The 12276-nt window shown below is 35.7% G+C and overlaps 1 protein-coding gene across 4 annotated transcripts in view; it reads right to left on the bottom strand.

The window, feature by feature from the left end:
• Nucleotides 1-12276, bottom strand: part of NBEA (neurobeachin) — a 656028-nt gene that overhangs the window by 34671 nt on the left and 609081 nt on the right. For all 4 annotated transcript variants that reach the window (XM_081046841.1, XM_081046842.1, XM_081046843.1 and 1 more), the window contains one exon: nt 6071-6238. In XM_081046841.1, the coding sequence (XP_080902967.1) occupies nt 6071-6238 (168 nt within the window). The remainder of the gene's footprint in view (nt 1-6070; nt 6239-12276) is intronic.

The raw sequence follows: 12276 nt of genomic DNA, 5'->3' as shown, positions 1-12276 counted from the left end.
ATCTTAGCAAAGCAAGCCTTATTGCTATGGATGAAAAATGATGTGTAAACAGATACATTTGAACCTTAGTAATTTTAGGGATCAAAATATTCTTTCTCCCAAAATGATTCTTGAAATTTAAAGACTATGTGTATTTTCATCCAATAATTTAAAATGTAGGTTTTTTTTTTTCTATTTCAATTTGGCTTTTGAATTTATTAATAATTTTAGTCAGGAAAACTTCTAGTAATTATACGGAGAAAATTAAGATGGTTTTAAGAAAACTTTATCAGACAATTTGTTGACTGTCGACATCCCGTCTCAGAATAACTGCCCAGGGGGAGAAACCTGAACACCCCCTTAAGCAGACAATTGGGCCTCATGGCACTGGTAAGAGGACAACGTGATGCTACCACCAACTCAAGCGAACCAGAAGGGGGGTGTTGATATCCCTTGTCAGATCAAAGAAAGAAGCCTGAAACAGGGCAAAGAGAAAACAAGGGATAACAGATTCACTGAAAGAATAAGCAACGATTGCAGAGCCCATCAAGGCTGCCACTACGAACGCTTTCCTTTACATCACCAGCATTTTCTTCCTTATAAATTTTATGAATTCAGCTTCTAGGGAAGCCAGCATTGCTGCTATTTTGGTAAAAGACACATCTGTCTTCTGTGTTCCTGAAAAACTTATTACGTCAGTTCTCTAGTAGCAAGGAATGTTTCGGCAAGAAAAACTAGTGAATACTGAAGTGATCTATGGGCAGATGTGCACGATAGCAGATCCACAGGAATGCTTTATCTCTGTCAGATAAAACAATAATAAGCGAAGAAAATATAATCTAAGAACACCAAGAAACTCTAGTAACAAAAATTAGACTAAGAACACCATTTTTTTTATGACTACTGGCAATATTAAAGTGTATTTAATGTTTTAGTATTTCCAGCCTAAATAGATAAATGTGTATATATATGCACAACGGATAAATGGCCCATCTGTTCTAAGAGTCTAACAACAAAATAGCCTTTCATGATGGGCTTATATGTGTGTATGTCTCATTATCAAAGAGAAGTCAATTAAATCATTTTTCATCTTGGCAGTGTCAACTGTAGATGATATAGAGAAATAAATTATTAAAACAAAATTCTTCCAAAGTACTTCATTCAATTATACTTTTAAGTAATAATAATCAATGTTTATGTAGTGCTTTCTAGTTTACAAAGTATTTTCGCATATCTTTTCTCATATGATCCTCAAATATAGCCCTATGAGTTAGGTATCATTTCTATGAGTTAGGTATTTATTTTTCAGGTGGGAAAACAAAGGTATATACAAGTAAAGTGACTCACTTAATGTCACTCATATAATAACAGTGGAGTTGTGATACAGCCTATTATGTGATTTCTACCTTCCTATCATTTTTTTCATTGTACCATGTAATCATACTCTGAGGCAGAGAGGCTTGTAATTATATTTCCATGATCATAAATGTGATAATTTTTAAAAACAATTTTAGAAATATTTTTCACTTATTATACGAGTATGTACAACAAATCAAACATTTGTAGCATTTAATTTGTAATCTCTACTAACCAACTATTGACTATGGTATAATCCCATAATGTCTTTGGAATTATCAAAGACTGATAAAACTTATATTTTTCTGGGAAGTGGAAGAACAAATGATCAACAAAATGGCTGATACAGACTTCTTAAAGCAATCTTAAAACTTTCCCTATAATTACTGGAAATTTTACTGAGTGGAAAGTTTAACATTTTCAAAAGCATAAATCACTTAATATAGTTTAACTTAATAAAATAAAAATACACATTAGTATCTCTTAAATTTTTAAGAATCATTTTAGAAGTAAGAATATCATCCCTAAAACTAATAAGCATTAGTAAATATTCTCTTATTTTTAAATTCTTAGAAAATAATGGGACTAAAGAAACGCTGACTTGAGAATTAGGAGATCTCGCCTAAGTCGGGCTGGGTGTCCTTGGAGAAATCACTGAAGAGTTTTAGGTTAGATTAATGGTTTTCAACTGGGAATGTATATGAAATGCCTGGAGAGATTTTTCTTTTTCCCCAAAAAATAAACCTGCTTGAACCTTCTCCCTGGATATTCTGAGGTGCTCATGAGATGGGGGATGGGGCAGAGGATGGAGAGTTAGATGGGATTAGATAGGTATGACATGCGTATTTGAAAATAGTTGAGAGGTAGGTGTGGCAATATATATGAAATAAGAGTTAACATTTTTGAAATCTGGTGATAGGTACATGGAGGTTCATTTACCATTCTCTCTACTTCTGTAGAAAAGAAAAAGCTTTCCAGATCATTCTAACACACCTGTAGTAGAGCAGTGCTTCTTAAACTTTAATGTCTCAAACAAGTCAGCTGGGGATCTCTTTAAATGCATGTTGTTCTGATTTAGTAGGATGGGGAGACCTGAGCGTCTGACGCTCTAACAAGTTCCCAGGTGATGCTGACACTGTTGTTTTATGGACATTTGAGTAACAACAAAATATGGAACCAGATAATTACTACCTAAGCAGGTTGTAGGATAGTTTCTCAAGCATCATTTGGCAAGGAAAAATATAAAGCAAATCACATAATTTTTACTAATATGCAAAATGGATAAGAAAGAATATTCATTACCATGCTTAAAATTAGTGTTCAGCCAGTTGAGCTCATCTGGGAAAAGAATGTGTCTAGGAGATTATGATGTAAGCCAAGACTTAAGTCAATTTAAATAATATCTAATATTCAACAGATCTAGTGTTTACATATGAAGAAGAGCTTTGTACCAGAACTGTCCTGTCATGTTTCTGCCCAGAGGCTGTCATGATGAAGTTTATTATCAATTACTGCTTTACAAGTATAAAATAAGTTAAGCTGTCATATTTTTCTCAAACAGAGCTCCTAACCTGTCAAAGAATGTCAATTTTTAATTCTGACACAGAGAAGAAAATTATCTGGTATTCTGACCTCTAATTTCTTGACATTTTAATGCCATAATTGCTGTGGTTAGTGCTGCTTCATGATTTCACCTGTCAAGGAAGAATGAGTCAATAACCTTAAGCCATTTCTCAAATTTTAGCACTAACTTCAAAGCTCCAAATGTGGGATTTTTTTTTCTACAAAAGGTACATTCATAAATATTCTCTTTGAAATCAGTGTTTAATTTAAGCATTAAAAAAAGTTATCTTCCTTGGGCCACTTCTTTAGGAGTTTAGTATGAGATAACTGTAATGAACCTTCCTTTGGTTTTATTTACGTGCAGTGTAATGACCTTAGTATTTTAAAACATACTGAGATAAATATTATCAAATAAAGGGGAATCATTCAGCTCAATAAAGGGCTGACATTCTAAACGCTGCTTTTCCCAAGAGCTTATGTCCGATCACATAGGTGAGTATCAACGCTTTCAAGTCCAGCACCACAGTGCAGACCTCCAGGAAGTCAACACTGATGTGTAAGAAGGTGTTGGGCCTACCGGGGGCCTTCTCACAGGGGGAATGTGAGTATAAGGGGGCACAGATGACCACCAAATAACGAACATGCGATACTTCATTCCGCTTCTCTACTCGGTTCTTTGTTCTGACAGTAGATGCTAAGCACCTTTATGTTGGCAAATGTAAGTTCTGTGTTATTTCTCCTTTTAGAGAGAACAACTGAGGCAGAGCAAGAATCAGCACGTGGCCACATTAGACCCGGCACAAGATTCAGCGGGGTCCTCCTCTGTTGCGGGTCTTCAATGTTAGTGCAGAACTTTTGCTGAAGGACTGTTGGGTTCGTGGTAGAGGAGGTAAGGGTGGGGCGCGGGAGAGGGAAAGTGAACCAATACCCCTTCAGATCATTTAGTCTGTTGACACAGATATAACCTGTTGAGTTGACACAGGTCCACAGGGTCAGGGCAGAGATTTCTGCTGGTGTGTGCCTGGGCCTACGCTCCTGGGGGAAGAAACGTAAATGTGTCTGGGCATGTGCTTTCTCACCTCCTATTCGGAGGTATGCTTCCTCACCTCCTATTCTGAGAAATAAGAGTTACTGGGTGTGACCGGCAAGCACGGAGTGTAGGGAGGGAGGACACATGTATCACGGAATGGTTCTCACAGTGTCTCTAATGGAACCTCAGTATTCAGCACTGATGTGCTCAGGAGGATGTTGGAGGGAGAGAGCCCTGACCCGAAGCACCCTGGCACCCAATGGCCTGCATCACTACGAGGTCATGAGGTGCAGCGCAGAACACATTGTCCAGATTGTCCGGACAGTAAGCAAACCCCGAGGCTGAACCACTCCCACCCAACAACAACAATTTTGTTTTATTTACACATTTTCAAGTAATGTCTCATTAGAAAGTCCTAGTTTGACAATTAAGACCTACACCTACATAGTTTTTTCCACTGATCAAAGCAATGATGCGATCTTTTGTAGAAGCAGGTATTTTTATAGGATTCAAATAATAAACACTATATCCATGTAAAGAAACTCTCAATTCTATTTTCTTTTTATTCTCTCATTAATCTCTTTTTTACTCTCATTTACATATAAAAATTGTGCTATTTTAACATCAATTTTAATGCTACCTTGCATTTTCCTTATGTGCAATACGCTTAGAATATTTTTATTCTGTGAAGATTAACTTGCGTCTTTCTTTATAAGAACAGTGTTAAAATGGACAAAAACGTACAATAAAAGTATTCAAGAGCAAAAATGTCTGTGGTATTTAAAAGCCAAAAAAACAATTTGGTGTTGGTTTGGAATAAAAGAATAAATTATTCCAATAATTTTATTTTTGTATGACTCTAAAGGTATTGGTTCTAAAAGGAGAATATAGTTTGTAAGGCATTTATAGAACTGGATATGTGTTAAACAAAGGTGTATTGTTAAGAGAATAATTAAACTCAGAATTATCCCCTACAAAATAATCTGATTATAGTTTGTATACAACTGGGGATACTAAATTAGGTGAGTGTAATGGTTTGTAGAGAAAATCCATTATTTTATCAACTAATTTCATATCTGGCTTCTCTCTCATTCATTTACTCTCTGTCTCTATCGATTTCTCCAAGCTTCAGGCAATAATTCCATTTCCTTCTATATACAATATGGTATAATATTGCACTTAATACCATGCTTGCAATGTGTTTTCTGAGTATTAGCCCTAAGGGTCCAATGATCAATGATCATGAAGTTCTTCCCTTCCCTTCCTCTTCTCCGCTTGAAGCCACACAAATGAAGTCATTTTGTTTTTATAGAGGTACATAAGAAGTAAGTTTATGGATGCAAATTTTTCTTGTAGAGCTTTATTTTCCAAATCTACACGTTTCCTACGTCTAAAAAAAATTTTTTTCCCCCTTAAAAGCATTACACTGACTGGAAATGTAGAAATGATTGCTTGTTTTGCGTAGACCAGATGGCAGATATCTGGTAGACTGGAAGCCTCGAATGGAGCTTCTTTGAAGCAACACTTACGCAGCAGCTGTTGCACGTTCACTCTTTTCACCTATCTGAAATCCTTTTGTGCAATGTGGAAGTGATTTAAATAATATTTTATCTGAATATTTTCACTAAAAATACTTATATACATACTATAATGTATAATTCCCAACTGCTAGCTATAAAATTTCAGGGTGAGAACATATGGGAAGAACATACTATAACCTCATCTATTTTACTGATGCATTTTCTGAGTCTTTTGTTTAGAAGGTTGTCATTTCGCTGTTATAAAAAAAAACACACACTGGCAGATTATTTTTATGTGAACTATTCACATTTAAATATTCAACTAGGTTTCATTAATACCACATAGGCATTAAACATTTTAATGAAGATGCTGAAGTAAAACAAAATAGGGATACTGAAGTGCATTATATATGTTTGCAATTCAAAAGGAACAGTATATGCTGGTCTCATTACTCGGTTTTGACATATAAGATTCATTTTCCACATGTGCCAAGAACTGAGATCTGTATTTTGTAAAAATTTATGTTGAAAGGAAATTTATACAGAAAGAGATGGAAGTCAAATTTGTATTTGAGGGATGGATGACAGAAATTTGTGGAATAATATGGGATTAAACACCTACCTCCCTTAGCACGGGGTCAGAGATGCTCTCTAGGTTCACGGAGCCTTCGTAGGTTAAGTAGTGAAAAACATTCAGAGCACGGACTGCTTCCGGTCCTCGCTGTTTGTAGCCAAATATAAGGTCAATCCACTGATGGAGTTGACAAGAAACAAATTCACTTTCCAGGGCCTGAAATGAGTCAAGACAGAAAAAAAAAAAAATGAGGGGCAGTACACGCTTAGCAAAGCCCCCTATCTTTTTTCACTTTGAAATAGTCTGCATAAATGAGTAGAATATGCTTTTTGCATTCCTACATGTTACAGTTTTAGCTCTTGTACTCCGAGAAATGGCAAAATTCAACCTCTAATAAAACATAGACCTAAATGAAAATTTTCTTTTTCTTAAATGCTTAACTCTCTCTTCACTCCATTATGTATATGATACGGATTTTAATTTTAAATAGGTATCTCACAAAGACACTTTCACGTTTAAAAGAAAAACAATTTGAAATGCCTGTGTTAATGTCATTTTATAATTTCCCTCCTAATTCTTAAACATTAGCTTAAAACTAAACAAGTTTATTAGAAATTTTGATATACATTTATTTTCCTGCTTAAAATTCTTCAAATTTACCCCTAACTCTACCAAAAGGAAATGCCTTCCTTCTGCTATGAATTAACTCTGCTATTATACAGTTTTGGAATCACTGGGCAATTTTAGATGTTTGCTAGCCGGTGGGAAATGAACGTAAATTACTGAGAGTCAGTAAGCTGCCATTAAAAGTCAGAAAAAAAGAAGGCTTTTTCGTTTCCTAAGAAGCCATCATAAGCTGCCTAGAGGTCCTGTGACATGTAGGCATGGAGTCCTGTTCATACCTGTGATGTGAGCTGTTCAATTCTTATTTACTGCATTCAGTTATCATCAATTTCTTATTGATTTAAGACACACTGATTTCAGGAACACGAGCAAAAAGCTGTAGAGAGCTAGCTTCTTCAAGATCAACTATGTATAGCCACATAAAACAATTTTCTAAATTTCAGCTGTAACTAAATACATGAATGAAGTCATTCTCTGGACGTATGCCCCGGATTTCTAAGATTTTAAAACCAGTTTGGAATTCACTTAATGAATAATTACTTAAATTAGTCCTCTGATAATTACATTTCATTTCTTTAATCTATAAAATATCTGAATGGTACTTTTCAATTTTCCTGTACTCACATTTAAGTAGTGATTTATTAACTTCAGTCACTTTCTTGATTCATTCCTTTCAAAATTTTTGGTATTTTCCATCACCACCACAATCACTATTACTGCTACATGCATAATACTACTAACCATTCACTAGAGTTTTCATATACCTCTTGTCTGTCTACTGCATTATTTACTTATCTATTTTTTAATTTTTAACTTCAGTTGTTTATTCCAAGTCCCCTATCCCTTTCCCCTCAGGCAACCACCAGCTTGTTCTCTATATTTACGGGTCTGTTTTTGTTTTGTATTGCTTATTCTTTTTTGTTTGTTTGTTTGTTTTAGATTCCACATATAAGTGAAATTATATGGTATTTGTCTTTCTCTGTCTGACTTATTTCACTTAGCATCATACCATCCAGGTCCATCCATATTGTTGCAAATGGGAAAATGTCATTCTTTTTATTGCTGAATAATATTCCATTTGATATAAATACCACATCTTTATCCATTCATATATTGATGGAGATCTAGGTTGCTTCCATATCTTGGCTGCTGTAAAGCATGCTGCAGTGAACATAGGGGTGTATGTAGCTTTTTGAATAAGTGTCTTTGTTTTATTTGGATAAATACCAAAAAGTGGAATTACTTGGTAACATGGTACTTCTATTTTAATTTTTTTGGGAAACTCCATACTGTTTTTCATAGTGGCTGCACCAAATTGCAATCCTACCAACAGCGTACGGAGGTTTCCTTTTCTCCACATCTTTGCCAGCACTTGTTATTTGTTGATTTATTGATGACAGCCATTCCTAATGAGTATGAGGTGATATCTCATTGTGACATTTGTATTTCTCTGATGATTAGTGATACTGAGCATCTTTTCATATTTCTGTTGGCCTCTTTGGAGAAATGTCTATTCACGTCCTTTGCCCATTTTTTAAAAATTGGATTGTTCATTTTTTTGTGGTGTTAAATTGTCTGAATTTCATATATATTTTCGATAGTAACTTCTTATCGGATGTATCACTGTGAATATCTTCTCCCAGTCAGTAGGTTATCTTTTTGTTTTGCTGTGCAGAACATTTCAGTTTAACATAGTTCCATGTATTTAGTTTTTCTTTTGTTGTCCTTGCCTGAGGAGATATATCCAAAAAGATATTACTAACACTGATATCAAAGAGTTTACTGCCTATGTTTTCTTCTGAGTTTTATGGTTTCCGGTCTTACATTTAAGTCTTTAATTCATTTTGAGTTTTTTTTTTGTATATGGTGTAAGAAAGTGGTGTGATTTCACGCCTTTGCTTATATCTGTCCAGTTTTCCCAATACCACTTATTGAAGAGACTGTCTTTATTTGATTGTATATCCTTTCCTCCTTTGTTGTAGAATGACCATATACGCGAGGATTTATTTCTGGGTGCTCTATTTTAGTCCATTTATCTGTATACCGGTTTTTATGCTAGTAGTATACTGTTTTGATTATTGTAGCTTTGCAGTATAGTTTGACGTCAGGGAGCATGATACCTCCCACTTTGCTCATTCTCATTTTCTTTTTTCAGTTATGTAGGGTCTTTTGTGGTTCTATATAAATTTTAGGATTAACTGTTCTGAGAAGAATGCCATTAGTCTTTTAATATGGATTGCATTGAATCTGCACATTGCCCTAGGAAGTAAGGGCATTTTAACAATATTAATCCTTCAAATCCATGAGAAGGTATATCCTTCTTTTTACTTTTATCTTCTATTTCTTTCTTCAGTGTCTTTTAGCTTCAGAATACCTCTTTGAGTAAATTTATGCTTTTTGATGCAATTGTAAATTGCACTGTTTTCTTAATTTCTCCTTCTGACCATTGATTAATGGTGTATACAAACACAACAGATTTCTGTGTATACTGATTCTGTATCCTGCAATGTAATTGAATTCATTTATTAATTCTAACAGTTTTTTGTTGGAGTCTTTAGGGTTGTCTACATATAGCATCATGTCATCAGCAAACAATGAAAGTTTTACTTCTTCCTTTCTGAGTTGGATGCCTTTTCTTTCTTTTTCTTGTTTGAGTGATGTGGCTAGGACTTCCAATACTATGTTGAATAGAAATGGTGATAGTGGGAATCCTTGTCTCATTCTTGATTTTAGAAGAAAAGTTTTAAGCTTTTCACTGTTGAGTAGGATATTTGCTGTGGGTTCGTCATATAGAGCCTTTAGATTTGTGATACATTCCTTCTATATTCACTTTGTTGAGAGTTTTTATCATAAAAAATGTTGAATTTTGTTACATGCCTTTTCTGAATCTATTGAGATGATCATATGGTTTTTATCTTTTATTTTGTTAATGTGATGTATCATGTTGATTGATTTAAAGATGTTGAACAATCTTTGCATCCCTGAGATGAATCCCATTTAGTCATGGTATATAATCCTTTTAATGTATTGTTGAATCCAGTTTGCTAATATTTTGTTGAAAATTTTTGCATCCATGTTCATCAGGGATATTGGCCTATCATTTTCTTTTTGTGATGACTTTTTTTTTATATCAAGGGTAATGATGGCTTCATAGAATGGGTTTGAAAGCACTCCTTTCTCTTCAATTTTATGAAATAGTTTAAGAAGGACAGATATTAATTCTTCTTTACATGTTTGGTAGAACTCACCTGTGAAGCCATCTGGTCCTGGATTTACATTTGTTGGGTTTTTTATTATTGCTTTGATTTAATTGCTAGTATTGGTCTGTTTGGATTTTGTATTTCTTCCTGGTCCATTCTTGGAAAGTTATATACTTCCACAAATTTATCCAATTAGTCTACATTGTCAAATTTGTTGGCTTATGATTGACCGCGTATTCTTTAAAGATTCTTTGTATTTCTGTGGTGTCAGTGGTAATCTCTCCTCTTCCATTTATGATTTTATTTATTTGGACTCTCCTTTTTTTGCTTAATGAGTTTGGTTGAAGGTTTGTCAATTTTGTTTATCTTTGCAAAGAACTAGCTCTTAATTTCTATTTCGTTTATTTCTGCTCTGATGTTAATTATTTGCTTTCTCTGTTTACTTTGGGTTTTGTTTTTTCTTCTTTTTCTAGATCCTTTAGTTTTACAGTTAATTTGTTTTCTTGTTTCTTGAGGTGGGCCTGCATAGCTATGAACTTCTGCTAGAAATTCTTTTTCTGCATCCCATAAATTTTATGAAGTTGTGTTTTCATTTTCATTTGTTTCAAAATAGTTTTTGATTTCTTGTTTGATTTCCTCTTTGATCATCAGTTGATTAGTAGCATGTTGTTTAGTCTCCACATATTTGTGTTTTCTCCAGTTTTTTTTTTTTTTTAATCTGTAGTTGATTTCTAGTTCCATGCAATTGTCACCAAAAAAGATGCTTGATACGATTTCAATCTTCTTGAAATTTTTGAGGCTTGTTTTGTGGCTTAATATGTGATCTATCCTGGAGACTGTTCCAAGTATACTTGAAAAAAAATGTGTATTCTGTAGTTGTTGGATGAAATGATAACCTTGCTGGGTAAATTGTTCTAGATTGTGGGTTCCCTTCCGTTAGCACTTCAAAGATGTCCTGCCATTCCTTTCATAAAGTTGGTGCTGAGAAATCAGCTGACAGCCTTATGGGCTTTCCTTTGCTTCCTTTGAGATTGTCTCTTTATGTGTAAATTTTGCCATTTTAGTTACTGTATATGTTGGTGTTGGTCTCTTTGGATTCATCTTGTTTGGAATTCTCTGTGCTTCCTGGGCCTGTTTCCTTTCCATGGTTTGGGGAAATTTCAGCCATTATTTCTTTAAATAAGGTGTCTGTTCCCCTTTCTTTCTTCTCCTTCTGGGATCCCTGTAATGCAAATGTTTGAATGCCTGATATTATCCCAGAAGTCCCTTAAGCTGTCCCTTAAAATTGTTTTTTCTTTTTATTGTTCTAATTGGTTGATTTCTAGTAAACTGTCTTCCAGGTTGCTGATCCATTCTTTTGTGTTAGCTAATCTACTGTTGATTCCTTCAGCATAGTCTTCATTTCAGTTATCGTGTTCTTCTGCGTGGTCCTTTATTATACTTTCTAACTGTTGAAGTTCTTCCTAAGTTCCTCTGTTCCATCCTTAAGTTGGGTGAGCATCCTAAGACCTTTTCTCTGAATTCTTTACCAGGTGTATTACTTATCTCCACTCCCATAGTGTTTCTTTTCTGGGGATTTTTCTTGTTCCTTCATTTGGGAGATATTCTTCTGTCTTTTTATTTTGTTTGACTTTCTATGTTTGTTTATACGAATTAGACAAAATAGCTATCTCTTCCAGTCTTGAAAAAGTGGCCTTATGTAGAAGTAGCCTCTGTGTAGGCTGTGTGCCAGGTGGTTTGGGCAGGCTGGTAGAAGTCAAGTGGGTGACTAACATGTCAGGGGCACTGGCCTACTGAGCCAGCGTGGCCTCAGGTGGGGAGCCCAGGTGTGTGTAGTAATGCCCGGTCCTGTTTGCTCCCTTTGTTCAGGGCCTAAATGGACTTGCGAGATACATCCAGAAACACACTGAAGTGATTTTTCATGCAGGCTAGTGCACCTAGAGAGCCCTCACTCAACCTATGGAGGTGGAGAGGCATGCTAACAATGGTGCTCCCAACCCCTCCGCCCCCAGACAATTCCCACAGTCCCCGCATCTCCCCAGCCTCTCTCCTGTTTGTTGTACAGAAAGTTTCCTGGTGAAGAACTGTCTTCAGTGTAGTCTTTATGTGCTAAGAGGTTTTGGGAAGCTATTCGGAGCAGGGCAGGTATGCACAGCACCTGAGGCCCTGGCTTGCTTGTGACAGGGAGGCCAGGTGCATGTGGTGACACTCTGCTGCTCCTGCTTGTTCCATTTGTTTGGAGATAAAAGGCTCCAGGCAATGTAGCTGGGTGATCTTGCAGGTAAGCCAACACACCTGAATAGAGCTCCCGCTACCCCTATCACAATGGAAGGGGACAAACAACGGCGCTCACCGGCTCCTGCAGCCCCGACAGTTCCCACAGCTCCCAGAGGGCTCCCGCAGCCTCCCAGCCTTTTCTGTTTGGTCTCC

Source organism: Rhinolophus hipposideros (genome assembly GCF_964194185.1).
Source record: "Rhinolophus hipposideros genome assembly, chromosome: 4".
NCBI lineage: Eukaryota > Metazoa > Chordata > Mammalia > Chiroptera > Rhinolophidae > Rhinolophus > Rhinolophus hipposideros.
Note: the sequence above shows the minus strand (reverse complement) of the source record. Positions and strands in the feature narration are given on the sequence as shown.